The 23,875-nt window shown below is 42.4% G+C and overlaps 1 protein-coding gene across 13 annotated transcripts in view; it reads left to right on the top strand.

The window, feature by feature from the left end:
* The window catches only part of kmt2ca (lysine (K)-specific methyltransferase 2Ca), a 455,613-nt gene that overhangs the window by 410,979 nt on the left and 20,759 nt on the right, over positions 1-23,875 (top strand). For 8 of the 13 annotated variants that reach the window (XM_078537008.1, XM_078537002.1, XM_078536999.1 and 5 more), the window contains 10 exons: positions 1,181-1,328; positions 1,644-1,828; positions 7,880-8,034; positions 8,354-8,597; positions 13,026-13,168; positions 14,906-15,013; positions 16,518-17,646; positions 18,522-18,658; positions 22,298-22,440; positions 23,221-23,389. In XM_078537008.1, coding sequence (XP_078393134.1) covers positions 1,181-1,328; positions 1,644-1,828; positions 7,880-8,034; positions 8,354-8,597; positions 13,026-13,168; positions 14,906-15,013; positions 16,518-17,646; positions 18,522-18,658; positions 22,298-22,440; positions 23,221-23,389 — 2,561 coding nt within the window. Of the gene's footprint in view, positions 1-1,180; positions 1,329-1,643; positions 1,829-7,879; positions 8,035-8,353; positions 8,598-13,000; positions 13,169-14,905; positions 15,014-16,517; positions 17,647-18,521; positions 18,659-22,297; positions 22,441-23,220; positions 23,390-23,875 lie in introns of those variants that run through there. The other 5 variants (XM_078536991.1, XM_078536983.1, XM_078537032.1 and 2 more) reach the window with 3 other exon arrangements.

The raw sequence follows: 23,875 nt of genomic DNA, 5'->3' as shown, positions 1-23,875 counted from the left end.
AGATGAGGGAACTAAATGTAATATCTCCAAATTCCCAGATGACACAAAGCTGAGTGGGAGGGTGAGCTGTGAGGAGGATGCAGAGATGCTTCAGTGTGATTTAGACAAGCTGAGTGAGTGGGCAAATGCATGGCAGATGCAGTATAATGTGGATAAAGGTGAGGTTATCCACTTTGGTAGCAAAAACAGGAAGGCAGATTATTATCTGAATGGCTATAAATTGAGAGAGGGGAATGTGCAACGAGACCTGGATGTCCTCATACACCAGTCGCTGAAGGTAAGCATGCAGGTGCAGCAGGCGGTAAAGAAGGCAAATGGTATGTTGGCCTTCATGGCAAGAGGATTCGAGTACAGGAGCAGGGATGTCTTGCTGCAATTATTCAGGGCCTTGGTGAGACCACATCTGGAATATTGTGTGCAATTTTGGTCTCCTTATCTGTGGAAGGATGTTCTTGCTATAGAGAGAATGCACTGAAGGTTTACTGGACTGATTCGTGGGATGGCGGGACTGACATATGAGGAGAGATTGAGTTGGTTGGGATTATATTCTCTGGAGTTCAGAAGAATGAGGAGGGATCTCATAGAAGCCTTTAAAATTCTAACCGGACCAGACAGGGTAGATGCAGGAAGGATGTTCCCGATGGTGGGGGAGTCCAGAACCAGGGGTCACTGTCTGAGGATACGGGGTTTTTTAGTAGACTCATCTGAGATGAGGAGAAATTTCTTCACCCAGAGAGTGGTGAGCCTGTGGAATTCGCTACCACAGAAATTAGTTGAGGCCAAAATATTGTATGTTTTCAAGAAGGAGTTAGATATAGCTCTTGGGGCGAAAGGGATCAAAGGATATGGGGAGAAAGTGGGGAGCAGGCTATTGAGTTGGATGATCAGCCATGATCATAATGAATGGCGGAGCAGGCTCGAAGGGCCAAATGGCCTACTCCTATTTTCTGTGTTTCTATGTTAATATTAATAATGTGCCCAGTGTATCCTGAGTTTCCTAAATCTGCATTTTTTTTATTTAGCATGAACCATTGTATTGAAGGGGGAAATTGAAATGATTCTGTAGTTTCTTTGCATATTGTCTCGTAGAAAATTATGTAGCTCTCTAATCTTATCCTGTAACAGTCTTGAGACATTTAAGTTCTTAATTGCTCAACAAATAAACAATTACTGTTTTCAGTTAGCAAAGGTCTTGGACCAAAACAGTACCAGCTGCCTTTTAGACCTGAAGACGATCTGTTGGCAAGAGCTTTGGCCCATGGACCAAAAACGGTGGATGTTCCCGCTTCCCTCCCAACTCCACCCCACAACAACCATGAGGAGCTGAGGTCTGGCATTTTGTTTCTAAAAGTTAATTATAGTACAAGCATAAATTAATAATTTTTAGTCTGTCATGGAATAATTAGACCACAGTTTTTGCTGCCCTGTTTATGAATGACTTATTTTTCTTCCCCAATTGGTGTCATCTCTGTCATGTGCTTTTCCCCCCACATTAAAGTTACCTTCTAGATAATGTGGTGTTTGGTATTTGGGGTTGAGCTTGGAAAGTCACAAACAGCTTTGCTGTGCTTTGAAAGTACTGCAGATATAGCTGTTGAATTGTTTGGTGCTTTTTTAAATATATAAATATATTTTTCTTACAGAGGCCAGGAGCATTGTGGTGATGATGACCGGGACTCCCCAGACAGCTTTGTGGCATCATCATCTCCTGAAAGTGTAGTGGGCATGGAGGTCAGCAGATATCCTGATCTCTCCCTGGTGAAAGAGGAGCCACCAGATCCAGCTCCATCCCCAGTCATTCCCATGCTTCCAAGTTCCACCGGCAAAGGTATGGGAAGTAACACTCAGTGGTAACATTGATGTATAAAGCTATTTTGTGACACTTAACGACTTCTCTTTCCTTTCCCCACTCTCTTCCCTTTACCCCCTCCCCCAACATTCAAATGAGAGCATCAGCTGGATTAAACGCCAATTAGTATTAAAATCAATTTTTTATCATTAAAACAATAAAACGGGCTTCAGAAAATTAATGTTAAAATCCATCTGCCACTTTACCGCCCACTCCACCAACCCATCATGGGTTTAGAAGGTGCTGTCTAAGGACCCTTCAGGCTCAAACCCTCCACAACCACTACCACCTAGAAGGACAAGGGCAGCAGATAGATGGGAACACCACCACCTGGAAGTTCCCCTCCAAGTCACTCAAAGTTTACTGCCAAGCTTTTGTTCAAATTCAAACCAAGCAGGTCAACTGTCTTTGGTCAAGGCATTGCCATGGGGAATGAACCAGGGATTGGCTGTCCCCCAAGCTTTTGTTTAGTAAAAAAAGGTGGAATGGCTGGACATGTTTCTTCGGTCTGCAAAGGACAGGGGCCTTGTGTGAATATATGTAGCTTCTAGCTACAAAACTCAAAACATAGTTTCCAGCATTAGATGTGACTCCACCATTGTACAACACTTGTTAAACAATCCTGATTGTGCTAAGAATTACTCTGAAAACCAATTTAAGATTATCAGTCGGGCTCGCAGTGTGGCTCACTTCCACTTGCTAGAAGCTATGTATTTTCACACATTTGGTCCTGTCCTTTGAAGACAGGAGCATGCCCATGCATTGCAACAAAAGCTTGGGGGACAGCCATTCCCTGGTTCATTCCCCATGGCAATGCCTTGACCAATCAGAGTCAACCTGCCTAGTTTGAATTTGAACAAAAGCTTGGCAGTTAACTGCTCCCTGGTGCATTCTCCGTGTCAGCGCCTCGACCAATCAGAGTCCACTTGCCAACCAAACAGCACTCCCTTCTCATGCAGTGTAAATTATTGTTCGATTTACAGTTGGTATTCTTGCAAACTGTCCTGATGAGTGCAGGATGAAAAGCTTCGACAGCATGCCTTTTTCTTCAGCAATACTCAGTTTCCATACTCATAGTATTCACAATATAGTTTCCTTGTCAGGCATGCAGTCCAAGGGGTTCTACAAATTTTCCAGCCCCTCGGTGTACTATGGCTGAAAGGATTGGAAAATAATGTCCAGTGCCCATGCAATTTCCACCCTTTCCTCTGATCTGGTCATGGTGGCTTATCGACTTTTAAGTATTGCCAGTCTTTCTAATACTGCCTCTTTATTTTATTTTGAGCCCATCCAGTGTCTAAAACTACCATCTCTTTCGCTATGACCTTGGCAGCATCTTCCTTAGTAAAGACGGATGCAAAGTAGCCATTTGGTACCTCAGCCATGCCCACTGCCTCCATGCATAAATCCCCTTTTTTTGGTCTCTAATTGGCCCCACTCCTGCCTTTACAGACCTATTATTGACTGAGATTGGAATCAAAGATTGGTAGGCAAACTGTAACGGCGCATTGGTCTACCTGCAAAGCGAAATATTAGGGGTAGAGTTGAGGTACAACACCTGAGGGGGAAGGTAGGACAAACAAAACTAGAGTTACCTGGATGACTTCATATACCTGTGGAAGACTTTTGGATTCCCTTGTACATTAGCTGCTCGTCATTTCCCATACTCGCACTTTGCTTCTCTCATTTCTTTTTTCAGGTTCCTTTGAACTTTCTATATTCAGCTTCCATTATCCACCTGTTATCTATTGTATGTGCCCTTTTATCTGCTTCATCTTACTCTCTATCTCTTTAGTCATCCGGGGAACTCTAGTTTTGTTTGATAAAAACAAAAAGCTACTGCGGATGCTGGAAATCCAAAACAAAAACAGAATTACCTGGAAAAACTCAGCAGGTCTGGCAGCATCGGTGGAGAAGATAAGAGTTGACATTTCGTGTCCAACATGACCCTTCAACAGAACTGAAGTATAGTTAGGAGAGGGGTGAAATATAAGCTGGTTTAAGGTGGGGGGCGGCGGGAGAGAAGTTGAGGGTGGGGTGGTTGTGGGGACAAGCAAGCAGTGATAGGAGCAGATAATCAAAAGATGTCACAGACAAAAGGATCAAAGAGGTGTTGAAGGTGGTGATATTATCTAAGAAAAGTGCTAATTAAGAATGGATGGCAGGACACTCAAGGTACAGCTCTAGTGGGGGTGGGGTGGAAAGACCGGCAAGGTATTAGTTGTAGATTTAAAAATAATGGAAATAGGTGGGAAAAGAAGAATCTATATACATTATTGAAAAAAAAGGGGGGAGGGGGAAGAAACAGGGTGGGGATGGGGGGAGGGAGTTTAAGATCTAAAGTTGTTGAATTCAATATTCAGCCCGGAAGGCTATAAAGTGCCTAGTCGGAAGATGAGGTGCTGTTTCTCCAGTTTGCGTTGGGCTTTACTGGAACAATGCAGCAAGCCAAGGACAGACATGTGGGCAAGAGAGCAGGGTTTTGTTTTGTTTGTCCTACTTTCCTTCTCATGGTGGTGTACTTCGACTCCACCCCAAACATCTCCTAAAGAGGACCATGTAGACCATTTCTCTGTTACAGTTTTGTCTGGCAATCTTTGATTCCAATCTTAGTCACTCTATTGCTGGAGATTGGTTGGCATAATAAACGTTTGGCCAAAGCTGTCAAGAAAATAAATCCTTTCATCACCCTGTGAACTGATTTGCTACCGTTTATAACAAGGGAATGAGCTGTTGGGCACTCGCCCTGTTCTGTATTTCCCCATCAAGCCAGCTCGTTATTGCTGGCTAAACAGAATTCCACAGAGGAGGTTTGATACTTATGTCTGCGTGTGTTAAAAACCTGTTGCAGTGGACTAGGGGATATTATGAAATTATGGGTTATCTTGTTAAAAAGCCATGTTTTAGGTATTGCCTTTGATCAAACTTATTTGTTCATAGGCTACATGTTGGATAATGAACAAGCTATGACTGGATCTGCTCCTTTCTCTGAGAGAGGTTTTCAGTGAATAATACTCTCTGTAAAACTAATCCGCAGAACCTTATTAAATATACCAAAGATCCCTGATTTAAAATTTTTATTGATAGTTTCTAGACCTCCAGTCTGTACTGTTGGAAATAATTTACCTTGAATTATCCCTCCCATTGTCCAGTGTGGGCAGTATGATATCGCACCAGCAATCACATTAGATGCAAGATATTCTAAAAATATCAACAAGTTAGATGGGAGTCTGATGAGAGAAAGAGGGAGATTATCAATTATAGTTTTTTTAATTCATTTATGGGATTTGGGCATCGCTGGCTTGGCCAGCACTTATTGCCCATCCCTAATTGCTCTTGAGATGGTGGTAGGAACTGCCTTCTTGAACTGCTGCAGTCTCTGTTGTGTGGGTACACCTACAGTGACGTTAGGGAGGGTGTTCCAGGATTTTGACCTAGCAACAGTGAAGGAACAGCGATATATTTCCAAGTCAGAATGGTGAGTGGCTTGGAGGGGAACTTCCAGGTGGTGGTGTTCTCATCTATCAGCTGCCCTTATCCTCCTAGATGGTAGTGGTCATGGGTTTGGAAGATGTAGTCTAAGGAACCTTGATGTGCTTTCGTAGTGCACCCTGTAGATGGTACACACTGCTGCTGCTTTTCGTTGGTAGTGGAGGGAGTAAATATTTGTGAAAGGGGTGCTAATCACGTGGGCTGCTTTGTCCTGGATGTGTCAAGCTTCTTGAGCTGTTGGAGCTGCACTTATCCAGGCAAATGGGGAGTATTCCATCACACTCCTGACTTGTGCCTTGTAGATGGCGGACAGGCTTTGGGGAGTCAGGAGGTGAGTTATTTGCCGCAGGATTCCTAGCCTCTGACCTACTCTTGTAGCCACAATATTATATGGCTGGTCCAGTTCAGTTTCTGGTCAATGGTAATGCCCAGGATGTTGATAGTGGGGGTTTCAGTGATGGTATTGCCCTTGAACATCAAGTGGCGATGGTTAGATTCTCTCTTGTTGGAGATGGTCATTATCTGTCACTTGTGCGGTGCAAATATTACTTGTTACTTGTCAGCTCAAGCCTGGATATTGTCCAAGTCTTGCTGCGTTTGGACATGGACTGTTTCAGTATCTGAGGAGGTGCGAATGGTGCTAAACATTGTGCAATCATCAGCGGAATTCCCCACTCCTAACCTTACGATGGAAGGAAGGTTATTGATGAAGCAGCTGAAGATGGTTGGGCCTAGGACACGGTCCTGAGGAACCCCTGCAGTGATGTCCTGGAACTGAGATGATTGACCTCCAACAACCACAACCATCTTCCTTTGTGCTAGGTATGACTCCAACTAGTGGAGAGTTTTCTCCCTGATTTCCATTGACTCCAGTTTTGCTGGGGCTCCTTGATGCCACACTCCGCTCAAATGCTGTCTTGATGTCAAGGGCAGTCACTCTCACCTCACCAGAGTTATCCAGAGTAGATGTCAAATGAAAAGCTGAATCTTGGTAAAACATGTAAATGGGGTGAAGAGAAACCAAAGAAGAAAAGGAACGTGATACTATGCCTGTCACTTCATAAAACTGGTTTGTGAATTAGTTGGAGTCATACCCAGCACAGAGCAAGATGGCTGTGGTTGTTGGAGGTCAATCATTTCACTCCCAAGACATCACTGCAAGAGTTCCTCAGGGTAATGTCCTGGGCCCAACCACCTTCAGCTGCTTCATCAATGACCTCCCCTCCATCATAAAGCCAGTGGGGATGTTCACTGATGATTTGTTCAACACCATTCATGACTCAGACACTGAAGCAGTCCATATCCAAATGTGGCAAGACCTGGGCAACATTCAGACTTGGGGTGATAAGTGGCAAGTAGCATTTGCACTTCACAAGTGCCAGGCAATGACCATCTCCAACAAGAGAGAATTCAACCATCTGGGTCAAAATCCTGGAATACTCTCTCTAACAGCACGTTGGATGTACCTATACCACATGGACTGCAGTGATTCAAGAAGGTAGCTCACTACCATCACCTCAAGGGCAATTAGGGATGGACAATAAATGTTGGCTTAGCCACCAGTACCCACATCCCGTCAATGATTAAAAAAAAACTTCATTCAGTGGCATTACCATTGCTGAATCCCCTACTATCAACCTCCTGGGCATTACCATTGACCAGGAACTGAACTGAACCAGACATATAAATACTGTGGCTGCAAGAGCAGGTCAGAGGTTGGGAATTCTGCAGCGAGTAACTCATCACCTGACTCCCCAAAGCCTGTACACCATCAACAAGGCACAAATCAGGAATGTGATGTGATACTTTCCACTTCCCTGGATGAGTGCAGCTCCAACAACACTCAAGAAGTTCAACACCATCCAGGACAAAACAGTCCACTTGATTGGCACTCCATCCAAAGTTCCTCGACAGCACCTTCCAAACCTGTGACCTCTACCACCTGGAAGGACAAGGGCAGTAGATGCATCCTTGGGTACCACCACCTGCAAGTTTCAGCCACCAATGGCGCCACCACTTGCAAGTTCCCGTCCAAGCCACACGCCATCCTGTCTTGGAACTATATCGCTGTTCCTTCGCTATCAGTGGGTCAAAATCCTGGAACTGCCTTCCTAAAAGTACTGTAGGTGTACCTACACCATATGGACTGCAGCAGTTCAAGAAGGCGGCTCACCAGCATCTTCTCAAGGGCAATTAGGGATGGACAATAAATGCTTGCCTAGCCAGTGATGCCCACACCCTGTGAATGAATTAAAAAAAAGACTATATTAGTCACCTCATAAGAATGCACAAACCAAATAGAAGAACCAAAGCAAAGGAAGATTGCTAGTGTTTGCAACTATTGCTGAGCTTTTTCAAAATTCCGCCTTTCTGATCCCAGATTCAGTCTTTCTCTTAGACTTGACCATTGTACTACCTGGGCCTGCTGGTTGTACTGCATTTTATTTTTACGTTGACTATGAACAACATCAAGGGAGAATTTTTCATACTGAGGTCCTGCAAATTACAAAGTAATGTGTATTTCTTTTCTGGTTTCAGGTTCAGAAGCTCGACGGAGTGAGGTTAAGATGGAGCCAACCTTTGGAAACATGGGTTCAACTATGTTTTTTGGAAATCAATTTGCGCAATCCCAAAATGGGCCTAAAATTGGTTTTGTGTCTGTAGCACTTACTCTGACTCCGACAGCTGCTGAGGTGAGCCCTGCCATTTTCACAGAAAATTTGGTGAAATACCTTGACAGTATTTGGTATTTTCTGCTTTTAGGAATGGTACAACTCACATGACCCCTAGCCTCCCCCAGAATAATGCCCCTTTCTTAACATTAAGCACTAATTTTGTTTGTTAATTTTTAAAGTTGTTTTATAATATTGAAACTGAGAGAACATATCTCAATCTCTGTCCACGTTGTACCTGATCTTCAGTGACTTTGGATGATAAAGATATTTATTACCCAATATAGATACAGATACAGGCTAATGAACCTATTATATATATCATTTTTTTTAACTTTAGGATATTAATGGTGTTGTAGCAAGAGTGGCTGACCTCCTGCGCATTAAAGTCCCTAACAGTTATGAGGTCAGCAGTGCACCTGAACCACCTTCAATGCCTTTGATTAATGCTTACAAATTCAACCAAGCCTTGGAAAGCAGACCTTCATTAATGGCTCAAGGCTCCCATCCTGGTTTTGCTGGTCCCATCAAGATTATGAGACCTGTTGGGCCTACAAGCTTACCGTATATGATTCCTGCCAATGGTAAGTTTGTTTATTTAATGCTATGTTATTAGCACTGTTGGCAACATGTCAGTCATCTGGAGATTTTTTTGCCTTTTGTTGTTCTCTGATGATGTTGGGAGAACCGGTTCATGGAATTGTTGAAGTATTGACATACACTACTGTACATTTGAGTTTTGCCTTTTAAAAAAGCAACCGACACTTAGAATTGCAATGGCTGTATCTTGTCTTAGAAGGAAAGGTACAAGTTGAGGATGATAGAGGAACAGTTTGAGTTTCTGTAACATCAATACTGTTTTATAGCACATTCAAATTAAATCCACTTAGTGAAGCAGTCTTACTGGAGCAGTCTGTGTACAAATGCAGCGAGACCTGCTGGATGATATCCAGGCCTGGGCTGACAAGTGGCAAGTAACATTCGCCCCACACAAGTGCCAGGCAGTGGCCATCTCCAACAAGAGAGGATCTGACCATTGACCCACGACATTCAATGGTACTACCATTGCTGAATCCCCAACTATCAACCATTGACCAGAAACTGAATTGGATTAGCCGTATAAATACTGCGGCTACAAGAGCCAGTCAGGGGCTAGAAATCCTGCAGCGAGTAACTCACCTTCTGACTCCCCAAAGCCTGTCCGCCATCTACAAAGCACAATTCAAGAGTGTGATGGAATACTCTCCACTTGTCTGGATGAGTGCAGCTCCAACAACACTCAAGAAGCTTGACACCATCCAAGCAACTCCCCAATCCCATGAATGAATTTTAAAAGATGATTAAAAGTTAGTTAGATTTGGCAATTTTGCAACCCAGGGATAGCATAGAACAGCCAAGAATCTTAAACAATCTGGTGACAGAGACAAGAGTTTTACATGCAAAATTCTGCAATCTCTTTTGACTAGAATTAGTTGTTTTATGTTCTGTTAATTGCATGTAGCTTGTCTGGGGTTCTGGGACTTGTTCATGAATTTTACAAGGCTGAACACCAGTGCATCTTAATTGATAGATATTCAAGTGATAGCTGCTCTATTCTGATTTGGAGAGTGGTGCAGCCCAGACCAGGGGAGGTTCCTCCTTTCGCCTTCCACAGATTAAATGATGGTGAACGAAACTGATTCAGCCAGTGTATCCGGTTGTGTGGGGTGTCTCTGTGTGCGTGTGTGGCATAGAGTCATAGAGGTCTACAGCACAGAAAAAGGCCCTTCGGCCCATCGAGTCTGCACCGGTCAAACAAGTATCTAACTATTCTAATCCCATTTTCCAGCACTAGGCCCATAGTCTTGTATGCCATGGCATCGCAAGTGCACATCCAAATACTTCTTAAATGTTGAGGGTTTCTGCCTCTATCACCCTTTCAGGCAGAGTGTTCCAGATTCCCACCACCCTCTGGGTGAGAAAAATTCTTCCTCATATCCCCTCTAAACCTCCTGCCCCTTACCTTTAAATCTATGCCCCCTGGTTTTCCCAAGGGGAAAAGTTCCTTCCTGCCTACCCTATCGATGCCCCTCATAATTTTGTACATCTCAATCATGTCCCCCCTCAATCTCCTCTGCTCCAAGGAAAATAAATCCAGTCTATCCAATCTCTCCTCATAAGTAAAACTCTCCAGCCCAGGCAACATCCTGGTAAATCTCCTCTGCACTCTCTCTAGTGCAATCACATCCTTCCTATAATGCAGATTCCAGAACTGCACACAATACTCTAGCTGTGGCCTAACCAGTGTTTTATACAGTTCCAGCATAACCTCCCTGCTCTTATATTCTGTGCCTCGGCTAATAAAGGCAAGTATCCCACATGCCGCCTTAACCACCTTATCTACCTGTCCTGCTACCTTAAGGGACTGGTGGACATGCACACCAAGATCCCTCTGATCCTACCAGGTACATCCCAGGGTCCTACCATCCATCATGTATTCCCATGCCTTGTTTGTCCTGCCCAAGTGCATCACCTCACACTTATCCGGATTAAATTCCATTTGACACTGATCAGCCCATCTGACCAGCCCGTATATATCCTCCTGTAATCTAAGGCTGTCCTCTTCACGATTTACGACCCCACCAATTTTTGTGTCATCCGCAAACTTACTGATTAACCCTCCTACATTCAAGTCTAAGTCGTTTTTATATACCACAAACAGCAAGGGACCCAACACCGATCCCTGTGGAACCCCACTGGACACAGGCATCCAGTCACAAAAACACCCTTCAACCATCACCCTCTGCTTCCTGCCACTCAGCGAATTCTGGATCCAATTTGCCAAATTGCCTAGGATCCCATGGGCTCTTACCTTCGTTATCAGTGTCCCATGCGGGACCTTATCAAAAGCCTTGCTGGAGTCCAAGTAGACTATGTCAAATGCATTGCCCTCATCTACACACCTGGTCACCTCTTCGAAAAATTCAATCAAATTGGTCAGACATGTCCTCCCCTTAACAAAACCATGCTGACTATCCTTGATTAACCAATGCCTCTCCAAGGATAGATTCATCCTGTCCCTCAGAATTGCTTCCAATAGTTTCCCCACCACTGAAGTTAAACCGACTGGCCTGTAGTTCCCTGGTTTATCCCTTCCTCCCTTCTTGAATAATGGTACCGCATTGGCTGTCCTCCAGTCCTCTGGCACCTCTCCTGTGGCCAGAGAGGTATTGAAAATTATTGCCAGCGCCCCTGCTATCTCCTCCCTTGCCTCACTCAATAGCTTGAGATACATTTCATCTGGGTCTGGAGATTTATCTACTTTTAAGCCTGCCAGACCACTTAGAATCTCCTCCCTTTCTACGTTAATTTCTTCAATTATATCACAGTCCTTCTGCCTGATTTCCATACCCACATCCTCCCTCTCACTTGTGAACACCGACACAAAGTATTCATTTAGAACCTTACCCACGTCTTCTGGCTCCACATACAAATTACCACTATGTCTCTTAATGGGCCCTACTCTTTCCCTAATGATCCTCTTACTCTTAATGTACTTGTAAAATAACTTTGGATTTTCCTTTATTTTACTTGCCAATGTTTTTTGATGCCGCCTTTTTGCTCCCCTAATTTCCTTTTTAAGTTTCCCCCCTACACATTCTATATTCCTCTAGGGCTTCCGCTGTTTAGATCCCTCGCCATCTGCCATAAGCCTCCCTTTTTCTCTTTATCCAATCCTGTATATCCCTCGACATCCAGGGTTCCCTGGTTTTGTTGGTCCTACCCTTTGTCTTTACTGGAATATGTTGGCCCTGTACTCTCCCTATTTCCTTCTTGAATGAGTCCCACTGCTCTGACAAAGATTTACCTAAAAGTAGCTGCTCCCAGTCCACTCTGGCCAAATCATATCCGATCTTAAAATCGGTCTTCCCCCAATTTAGAACTCTGATTTCTGGCCCATCCTTGTCCTTTTCCATAACAACCTTGAATCTAACGGAGTTTTGATTACTATCTGCAAAATGCTCCCTCACTGATACCTCTACCACTTGCCTGGTTTCATTCCCTAAAATTAAGTCCAGGACCACCCCCTCTCTTGTAGGATTTTCTACGTACTGGCTTAAAAAGCTTTACTGGATGCATTTTAAGAATTCCGCTCCCTCTAAACCTATCACACTATGACTAACCCAGTTAATGTTGGGGAAGTTGAAATCCCCCACTATTAATACCCTATTATTTTTACACTTCTTTGAAATTTGCCTTTTTATCTGCTCTTCTATTTCTCTCTGACTGTTTGGGGGCCTATAGTACACTCCCAGCAATGTGATTGCTCCTTTTTTGTTTTTAAGTTCTACCCATATGGCTTCATTTGAGGAGCCTTCTAAGGTGTCATCCCTCCTCACTGCTGTAATTGATTCCTTGATCAATATTGCGATACCCCCTCCCCTTTTACCTCCTTCCCTGTCTCGCCTCAAGCCCTATATCCTGGATCTTCAGGTGAGACAGGGAAGGAGGTAAAAGGAGGTGAATGTGGGGGAGGTGTCTGTGTGTGTATGTGGGGGAGTGTCTCTGTGTGTGTGTGTGGGGGGGGTGTCTCTGCGTGTGTGTATGTGGGGGAGAGGTGTGTGTGTGGTGGGGGGGGAGTATTTGTGCATGTGTGCATGGGGGGTGGTATCGGTGTGTCGGGTGTCTGTGGGGGGAGTGCTGCCAGTGTGGTTGTGGGGGAGGGTCCCGGTGTGTGTGTGCTCATGGGGGGCTGTCCGTGTGTGTGTCTGTGTGGGGGGGTTGGTTTACCCGTGTGAGTCTAGGTCTGTGTGGGTGCGCCTGAATAAAATGGAGCACACTGAAATGCCAATGCATCAGTTTTGCAATAATCTGTAATAAACTGATGTTTCTGAAAGGATTGCGAACTCTTATGAACGTGACAAGTTGGGAATGTGATTGTAAATGCAAGGGAGATGGCTTTTAATTCCGTAGCCTGGCATGTGCTATTTTCTTTTTATCCAATTAGCATTGATCTATCCCCCCTGTAACAGGCACAGTGGCACTCAAAGCAGATAATCGAGCAGTCATGAACAGCTCTACCAGCTCGAAACCTCAATGGTGCCGTCATTGTGATGTTGTGGTGCTTGGTAATGGTGTACGGAAGACAGTCACTGATCTTCCATATAATAAGCAGGTATGTTTTTCTGTGGCCGATAATATTTACTGCAAAATTAGCTGCACAGCTTTCAAACCTTAAGCTTATTTATTTTCATCAGATTAATGTTTTTATAGGAAAATTACAGAATTTGAGACATTGATAGGAATTACTTCATTTCCAGTTTACTTTCCAGTTAAATTTGCTTTTGGTGCGGTTCCTTCAAAGAATACTGTGTATCACGTTTATAAAAAAAATCAGTACAGTTAGGTGTCAATATATTATTAGCACACAAACACAATTTACTGTGATACGATTTAAAAAGTGGTTAAATTCTCACACCAACATATAAAAGAATATTGAAGCAAAAGCAAAGTTATTGATATATCAAAGCCTCTTCCTCCACAGTACATAGAGCAGGGAGGGGGAGGTACTACACACTGCCGGTGTTATAATCACTGTGAATTTTTTGTTGCACTACTTCCTAGTTGCTCCAGGTCTAATTGTGGTGGTTTGTACTTGATGTAATGCTCTCACTTCGTGGATACTCACCAGTGGACCACTTGTTGTATTACTCTGCCTCTTGACGTAGATATAACTGGTTTTTGCATTGGCACTCTGAAAGAAATACCTTTCTCAGGCTTTGGTTGTACAATCAAGCCAATTGAAAGTTTCCAATAGGAAATTAATTAATTTGGAAATGAGTCTATCTACTGGCAGAGTGATTCACACAGGTAGATTATGTTATGCAGCACCATATTCCATCCAGATAGCTAAATGGGAGCGTCTGATCACAATCCTGTGAAGATCTGCATTAACTGGAAAATGGTAATGGGGAAGATTAGATGACCAATAGTTAGAATATAGAACAATGCTGTCATATGCTTACCATAGACAAAAGCCTGGGATCTGATTGATTAAAGATAGCCAATGGGATTCAAGGAATAGTGGAACCAGCTGCCAACTTCATGTAAAGCACTAATGGCATCCCTTCTAGTGAGGACAGTCACATGCCACGCCTTGAGTAAGGCAGAGCTCAAACATTGAAATCCAAGATCAGGTAACAAAGGTTCTACTGAAATTTATCTATCAATCTAGCTGTTGCTATTTAATTAACCTCCTCTCCTCCACTTCATTCTGATCTTGCTGCTGTACTGTGCCACAATTCTGGACTGTTCACAAATTTTTCAGTGCTTAAGTTGAAATGAGCGACATGGATGTTCAACACTACCTTTAAAGGCTTTATCCCAGACAAGCTACTTGCCCTGGTAATGTTGGTTCTAACCTTCCAAATTTTGGTCTGAGGATCTTGCTACCTGCCATATTTTTTTTAAAAACCCACAATAGCTGATGTATTCAAATAAAAAATGTTAACCCTATATTTGTTTTAACTATTTTCTTTCACCTAAATAAAGTGCCCGTGACATTACTCCTTAAGTGCAGCAAAAAAAATCTCTTCCCAGTGAAACAATGGAGCACTGCAAGCATCAGCTTTCATAAATGGTGTGATGCTGTCACACGTTTTCTTTCCTGAAAGTCAATTTGTATAGCATATAATAATGTTATAGCTCCAAAGTACCTCGTCTCATTTAGAGCACATAAATTTAATCATTCTGTACAGCGTCAAAAAGCCTGCTTGCCATTTGGGTGCTGATTACTGTTTTGATCGTTTGCTTCAGTTTTGACAGCGAGTCTTCACTCATCTGGTAATTCATAGTCACTTGGGGGTACATTTGTGTCGGAGCACCATCTTAAATCTTTCATTTCCTCCCTTAGGATTCAAGAGACGGAACAAGCAAAACAGAGGCTGATATTGTCTTCTGTAGCAATAATTGCTTTGTGCAGTATGCAATGGCCACACAAGCGAAAACTCCAGAGTCAAAGGTAAGTAAATAATCAATGTAGAGTGGTTTTATAATGACAGCTGTTTTAACATTAAACCTGCATAAGAGCACACAAGTTCGGTCGGCAACTTGTGAGTTTTTTTCCTGAATCTCAAATTGGAGACTTGCCCTAAAAAGAATTGGTTCAGGAAACTAAATGATTTAAGGTGAATGAGTCACTGGTCTCGGCTGACATGCACGTCAGGCTGTTGAAGGAATTCTGAGAGGATGAGGCTATGATCACAATTATTCCTCATTATACAAATTGCTTCAAACACTGGAGGCCACTGTAAACTATAATGCCTCTGATCAAGAAGGATAAACTAGGAACATTAGTTGAATGTCAGTTGTGAACAAGTTCATGCATGGGGCAGTCCAGGCCAGCTAACATAGAAGCATTGTTTGAATCTACAGTCTTTGATCAACATAGACCTCTCCAGTTTATTGGTTTTTGCCTGGCTGACAGTGGGAGGGAAGAGAAGTTGCCAAATGGACGGGAAAGAGTGAGAATAAAATTTTCACGCCATAATTGTTTGCATTTTAAGTGGTTGGAATTTCATACTTCTGATTCATTTGTGTAAAAGGTAGTGGCTTATAAACACCTACCTCGCAAGATAACAACAACTATGATCAGTATGTCACCTCCAGACATTAAGAGAACTTCAGACACTATTGGCATTGGGTGAAGTATAAACTCCCAAAGTTACTTCCAGGTTGAAAGTAATTCCCTTTTATTTTATTCATGCACACTTTTATTTCCTTAAGGAATTCATGTCAAGAAGCTCTCCATTTCTTACAGCGGGTGAGGAAGCCTCCCGACACTAAATACTGTAAAATGATTGACACCAGTTTCATAATTTCTTTTGAAGAAGAGTCTGTTCTGAAGATTTCTGTTCTGAAAAAGAGTCATACGGACTCAAAATGTTAGCTCTGTCTTTTTCTCCACAGATGCTGTCAGACCTGCTGAGTTTTTCCAGCATCCACAGTATTTTGCCTTTATCGTAATTTCTGTTTACAGCCATTTTGCTTGAAATGATTCATGTGGAGTATTTAAATACATTACACAATGTGCATGCATGTTAACAGGGAGGGGTAGAAATGCACAAAAGTTAGAGGCGGAGGAATGGAAAATTTCAGGGGGTGGTGGAGGGGAATGATGGGTTATGGGAGAAATATCAAGATAAAACCCACTCTTAAATTTGTTCTTTTCATTTATAAGAATTTTAGATTTTATTTTTAAAAATTATTTGCACATATCGATGCATGTCTGCAAAAAGGTATTTACAATTTAAATGTGTAAAATATTGAAGGGAAAAAATGACCTCTTTGATCACATTCAGAATGTGTAATTTTTACAGGGCAGTGTTAAATAATATTAGTTTTAAATCTGACATTACTCTCAGTAGCTTGCACCTGTCTTATGGAACATTGATCATTGTTCTTTCTAAACCCAGGATAAAGTAAAATCATCTTTAAAATTCACCCTTTTGTCTTTTGTTTTGAAGCAACAGGAAGTTGCATCTGTAGTGGTAGAACAGCCAGCCAAAGATGTGACCAGAAACACATTCCATCACTACAACAACAACACCTCTTCTTTAGATGTACATCGCCTTCCACGGATTCAGGAGAATGCTGTCTCTCCATCTACTCCTACTATTTATTTCCCTCCCGCCAACCTGCAGGTTCTCAAGCAAGAGCCCAAGCCAGAAGATCTCAAGGTGACAGTGAAGCTGAAGCCTAGGCCAAGGTCTCTGCAGGGGGACTTAGATAATAATCGTCCAGCAGTTAAAAGGTGGAAAGGGATGAAGTGGAAAAAGTGGAGAGTTCAAATAGTCATTCCTAAAGCGCATTTGAAGTTAGCATCTGAAGAGGAGATAGACGAACTTCTGAAGAAACTTGGGACGTCGCTAAAGCCTGAACCTATGCCGCGAGACTTTAGAAGATGTTGTTTATGTCACGAAGAAGGTGATGGAACAACCAATGGAGCAGCCAGGCTCCTGAACCTTGATCTCGATCTCTGGGTCCACTTGAACTGTGCCCTCTGGTCCACAGAAGTATATGAGACACAAGCTGGTGCTTTGATTAATGTGGAGATGGCTTTGCGACGTGGTCTTTCTATGAAATGTGTTTTTTGTCATAAAATGGGAGCTACTGGTACATGTCACCGGATAAGATGCACCAATATTTATCACTTTACTTGTGCCAGTAAAGCCCAATGTATGTTTTTTAAGGACAAGACCATGCTCTGCTCAATACATAAACCAAAGGGACCCCATGAGCAGGAGTTGACATACTTTGCTGTCTTTAGGAGGGTCTACGTACAACGGGACGAAGTAAAACAAGTTGCAAGCATTGTACAACGAGGAGAACGCAACCACACGTTTCGTGTTGGGGGACTAATTTTCCATGCCATCGGACAACTTCTCCCACAGCAGATGCAGTCTTTCCACAGCTCTATAGCACTCTACCCGGTTGGTTATGAAGCGAGCCGCTTTTACTGGAGCACACGTTACTCCAACAAACGCAGCCGATATCTCTGCTCCATTGAAGAGAAAGATAATGTTCCAGAGTTTGTGGTCAGAGTTATTGAACAAGGTCATGAAGATCTGGTCTTAACAGGAAGTTCTCCGAAAGGTAAGGGAAAGTATTTTTCTCCCCTAAGTGTAGTTTCAACTGTTTTGTACATGATGCTATTTTAATTACACAAACTTTTGCAAACTTCTCTACAAATTCCTAAATAAGGTAAGTCTGGGTTTCAATATGAACCAAAGTATGTCTCACTTCACCCAAGATATTAACATGCAACAGCATTTGCACTCCTCACAAAATTAATCCACAGTTTGTGCATTTTTGACATTTCAGCACCACTTTCTCAACATACAATTTCATTATTCTACTTGCACACATATCTCTTGTGGCCTGTAGCAATGGAAGCAATTTGCGTCAATTGTCAGTATTAGTCTGAGGTTAGTTTATTTAAGAAGGACTCCATCCTAAGTAGCTTCAGACCGAAAGGTACTTAGACTTAAGCATGGTCATAAGAGACCATTAAGTTGGAGATCTTTGTAGTGTAACTTCTAATTAAGAAATGCCTTATTCTGTGGAATATGGACTTCCAACAAACGACAGTTAAGTTCTTGGAATTAGTTCAGTGAAGCAATTCACAAGACTGATCATTTTGACTGAAGAAGGTTCTTTTTAATTGCAGTGATGTTGAGCCCAATTTATGTAGTAAATGCTGCCTGAATGAAACGTTTGGAGGAAAAAAATTAATGATTTAAAGGTTATAAAAACAAAGAGATATGAACGTGTTGCCTAAGGGCTGAACAGAGTGAAAAATGTAGCTTCTCAGGATGAACCTAAATGATGAGACAAGCTTGTTTTAGAACTATAAGGGGTGTTAGTAGGAATAAATGAAGATACTGGGAAATATATATTAAAATGATAAAATTACAGTATAATACTGAATTTTTTTTTACACTAGGAAAACTCCATGTTTTCTCTTTCAGGAGTGTGGCAAAAGCTTCTGGAACCTATAGCTCGCCTCCGAAAAGAAGCTGATATGCTGAAACTCTTCCCTGACTACCTGAAGGGCGATGACCTCTTTGGCTTGACTGTTTCCGCAGTCACAAGGATAGCGGAATCGGTTTGTGGTTTTTACATTGCCCTACACGTGTTAAAAGGAATCAAAGCTTTGGGGTACCTCTGTAGTAGCAGTTTTGATCTTTTTCTTTTCAAACATAAGATTTCCCTCATACAAGACAATTTGAATCGCTAAAGATCAACGTTGTGGCAGAAGGTCACTTTTTTTCCTGACACTTTTAAGGTACGAGCACAGTGCAGCTGGAGTTGTGTATATTACTGAGGGAGTTCTGCACTATCAGATGTGCCATTCTTTGAGCGAGATGTTAATGTAACGTCCTGTCATCTTGTCCTTGTGGCACTGTTTGAAGAGGAGCTTGAAGTTTGCCTAGTGTTCTAGCCAACATTTCTCTTTCAACTACGACCACCAAAAAAAAAATAAGAAGCCCTTCAGCTCCTTACTGTCCACTGGAATCTCCCTGAGCAAAAGGCTGCCAGATTTTCCTACACAACACTCACTCCAAAGTAATTCATTGTGCAAGAAAGGCCTCTAAAACTTTCTTATTGTTGTAATAAAGAGCTCCATAGATGCAAATCTTTATTTTGAACTGGGGACAAAATGGCAGAAATAAGTTTGGATGAAGAGAGACCTTTTTAGCCATTTTATTCCATCATTCCAGGATACCAAATGCCCACAGCAACGTATTTCAGTTAACTTAGACCTCTTGGTTTGACTGATCGCCCAATATTATCAAAAATGAAAGCCAAGAAAGTTACAGCAGCATGGCTCTCAGCTAGGAGATTAAAGCTTTAAACCTCTTACTCTAAAGATCCCATTGCAGAATATGTTAAAGGCCATATGTATGGTTGAAAATGACACACCAGGTGTTCCGACCAAACAATAATTGCAGAACAAGATGGATGTACTTACATTATTTTGCACTTTTAAGAAGTGCAAGTTAAGAACAAAGAAAAGTACAGCACAGGAACAGGCCCTTCAGCCCTCCAAGCCTGTGCCGATCATATTGCCCGTCAACTAAAACATTTTGCACTTCTGGGGTCCGTATCCCTCTATTCCCATCCTATTCATGTATTTGTCAAGCTGCCTATAATTCAGTAAGTTTCAAGGTACTGGTGGATAAGGATAACAGGAGTCCTCGGGTTAAGGTGCTTAATTGGGGGAAGGCTAATTATAACAATATTAGGCAGGAACTGAGGAATCTAGACTGGAGGCGGATGTTTGAGGGCAAATCAACAACTGACATGTGGGGGGGCTTTCAAACGTCAGTTGATAAGAATTCAGGACCAGCACGTTCCTGCTAGGATGAAGGATAAGCATGGCAAGTTTCGGGAACCTTGGATAACGAAGGATATTGTGAGATTAGTCAAAAAGAAAAGGGAAGCATTCATAAGGGCTAGAAGGCTGGGAACAGATGAAGCCTGTGGAGAATATAAAGAAAGTAGGAAGAAACTTAAGCAAGGAGTCAGGAGGGCTAAAAGGGGTCATGAAAAGTCACTGGCAACCAGGATTAAGAAAAATCCCAAGGCCTTTTATACATGTGTAAAAAGCAAGAGGGTAGCCAGGGAAAGGGTAGGCCCACTCAGGGACAGAAGTGGGAATCTGTGTGTGGAGCCAGAAGAAATGGGAGAGATACTAAATGAATACTTCTCATCAGTATTCACCAAAGAGAAGGACTTTGTGGTCGATTTGTCTAGGGAAGAGTGTGTAGATAGCCTGGATCATGTTGAGATCAAAAAAGAGGAGGTGTTAGGCGTCTTGAAGAATATTAAGGTGCATAAGTCCCCAGGGCCAGATGAGATCTACCCCAGAGTACTGAGGGAGGCAAGGGAGGAGATTGCTGGGGCCTTGACAGAAATCTTTGTATCCTCACTGGCTACGGGTGAGGTCCCAGAGGATTGGAGAATGGCCAATGTTGTTCCACTGTTTAAGAAGGGTAGCAGGGATAATCCAGGAAATTACAGGCCGGTGAGCCTTACGTCAGTGGTAAGGAAATTATTGTAGAAGATTCTTCGTGACAGGATTTACTACCATTTGGAAGCAAATGGGTGTATTAGTGAGAGGCAGCGTGGTTTTGTGAAGGGGAGGTCGTGTCTCACTAACTTGATCGAGTTTTTCGAAGAAGTGACAAAGATTATCGACGATGGAAGGGCAGTGGATATTATATTTCAGTAAGGCCTTTGACAAGGTCCCTCATGGCAGACTGGTACAGAAGGTAAAGTCGCACGGGATCAGAGGTGAGCTGGCAAGATAGATACGGAATTGGCTTGGTCATAGAAGACAGAGGGTAGCAGTGGAAGGGTGCTTTTCTGAATGAGCTGTGACTAGTGGAGTTCCGCAGGAATCAGTGCTGGGACCTTTGCTGTTTGTAGTATACATAAATGATTTGGAGAAAATGTAACTGGGCTAATTAGTAAGTTTGCAGACGACACTAACGTTGGAGGAGTTGCAGATAGTTAAGAGGATTGTCAAAAGATACAACGGGATATAGATCGGTTGGAGACTTGGGCGGAGAAATGGCAGATGGAGTTTAATCTGGACAAATGCGAGGTAATGCATTTTGGAAGGTCTAATACAGGCAGGAATTATACAGTAAATGGCAGAACCCTTAAGTGCATTGACGGGCAGAGGGATCTGTAGATCCCTCTGCCCGTCAGTGCACTTAAGGGTTCTGCCATTTACTGTATAATTCCTGCCTGTATTACCTAATGCAGGTGTACAGGTCCGCGGGTCACTGAAAGTGGCAACGCAGGTGGATAAGGTAGTCAGGAAGGCATATGGCATGCTTGCCTTCATTGGCAGGGGTATTGAGTATAAAAGCTGGGAAGTCATGCTGCAGCTGTATAGAACCTTGGTTAGGCCACACTTGGAATATTGCGTGCAATTCTGGTCACCACATTACCAGAAGGATATGGAGGCATTGGAGAGGGTACAGAGGAAGTTTACCAGGATGCTGCCTGGTCTGGAGGAGAGGTTGGAGAAACTCGGATTGTTCTCGCTAGAGCGATGGAGATTGAGGGGCGACTTAATAGAAGTTTACAAAATTGAGTGGCATGGACAGAGTAGATAGTCAGAAGCTTTTTCCCAGGGTGGAAGAGTCAATTACTAGGGGACATAGATTTAAGGTGAGAGGAGAAAACTAGAGGAGATGTGCGGGACAAGTTTTTTACGCAGAGGGTAGTGAGTGTCTGGAATTCGCTGCCAGAGGAGGTGGTGGAAGCAAGGACGATAGTGGTGTTTAAGATCAAAGCTTTAATTAAAAGACATTTTCTTAAGGCTGTGTGTGAACCCCAGCACCCCCAACCCCTTGGACATTTAGACCAAGCAGGTCTAGATTCAATTCATGGCACTGATTTCAAGTAATTGACTAAAAAGAAAAGCTGCGACATGAAGAAATACATTTTTGTGCAGTGAGTGATTAAGATCTGGAATGCAATTCCTGAGAGTGTGGTGGAGGCTGATTCAATCATGGCTTTCAAAAGGGAATTGGATAAATATCTAAAGAGAAAACATTGGCAGGGCTACAGGGAAATGTGGAATTAGCTGAAATGCTCTCGCAGAGCTGGCACTGACATGATGGGTTGAATGGCCTCCTGTGTTGTAATCACTCTTTGCTTCTCTGCTACTTGAGTGGGAATTTATTGAGTTGTGCAAGCTGGTATTCATTTGAATTTTTTATTGCAGCTACCTGGAGTAGAGAACTGTGAAAACTACACTTTTCGATATGGTCGCAATCCACTGATGGAGCTTCCACTTGCAATAAATCCTTCAGGCAGCGCCCGGTCTGAGCCCAAGATGAGTACCCATGTCAAGAGGTTTGTGTTAAGGTATTTTTGTTTTCGACTTCACATAGTTGTAGGGTTGCTGGTCGCATTGCTTGCTCTGCTGTCCAATGTCATGCCTACTGTTTACTAAGCGGTGCAACAGCAAAATACAGATTATTAATCAATTTTGAGAATCATCATTTTCAAATATTTGCCATAATGGTTTATCCAGTTTCCCTGTTCCTTATTGATATGTTACATAGCCATAAATAATGCCTTTCCAATATAAAATGGCACAAAGCAGAGAATGAGCTTTTTCTGGCTCACTGTGCCTGTGTAACTGCAAGCTCCACAATGGAGTACAACTCTTGTCCTATTCCCTCTGTAATTTGCTTCTTTGTATGTTTATCTAAATTCTGCTTTAAGTGTTGTGAATCAGTTTTGAAGAGGGAGGGAAAAGAATAAGGGTTAAAAAGAAAAGATGACAATTTAATTGAAATGGCTGAAAACATTGGGGCATTGTTGTAAACAGCCTCATCTCTCCCTCAACAATAAATGTCAAACTGACGGCTTTAACTTATTCTTACTAAATTAATGGTTCCTGCTGGATTGTTGCACCCTTACTGCTTACCATGGTGGTGTATGTCTCCTTGCTGGTTGAGTTGCTCAGCTTTGCCAATAGCATGCGCTGTGTTTCCCTTCACATCTGCTTCCCAAGAAAGAAAAATATTTCTGGCTGTTTGCTTTTGTCATTCCTATTGGCCAAAAGGAACTTCAGAATTTTTTTTTCCTTCCCTCTTTTTTTCTTTCTCTCTCTCTTTACTACGTGCCAAATCCTGCTAGGCCGCACACCCTGAACAGTACCAGTACGTCCAAGTCATTTCAGAGTACAGTTACGGGAGAACTAAATGCACCTTATAGCAAGCAATTCGTCCATTCCAAATCCTCTCAGTATCGCAAAATGAAGACCGAATGGAAGATTAACGTGTACCTGGCCCGTTCTCGGATTCAGGTGAGTGTTCTGTTAATGAAAAGTGAAGACATTTTTTATTCCCATGTATAGAATTGAACACTGCAGCTAAGAATGTGTTGTGATTAGTGTGCTCCCAATGGCATAATGCATTGAAATAACAATGCCTAGAGCCAAAAAATGATGAGACGAGGTTTTTGTTCTCCTCCTCATTGGGGGAAGTATTTGTAGGAACTTATCTTGAAGATTTTGTTTAATTTAAATAAAAACATTCACATTATCAGTTGCTAGTTACAAAGTCGATATTAATCATGGATTCTATTTGGTTGTTTATTTTTTTTAAAAGATGATTCCAGGTTCTATGTAAGTAACAATTGTATTCATATCAGGAAAGGTCATGGGGCTAAATTAATCTACTCTGAGGAATGCGCTCATACTGAATTAGCTGCCCATTTTACACCCCTCCCAATTTTTCTTTTCTGTTAATTCAATAGATTGTTCAATGTAACTCTTTAAAGCCAAGTTTCA

The sequence above is a fragment of the Cetorhinus maximus genome, chromosome 3 (genome assembly GCF_964194155.1).
Source record: "Cetorhinus maximus chromosome 3, sCetMax3.hap1.1, whole genome shotgun sequence".
Classification (NCBI taxonomy): Eukaryota; Metazoa; Chordata; class Chondrichthyes; order Lamniformes; family Cetorhinidae; genus Cetorhinus; species Cetorhinus maximus.
Note: the sequence above shows the minus strand (reverse complement) of the source record. Positions and strands in the feature narration are given on the sequence as shown.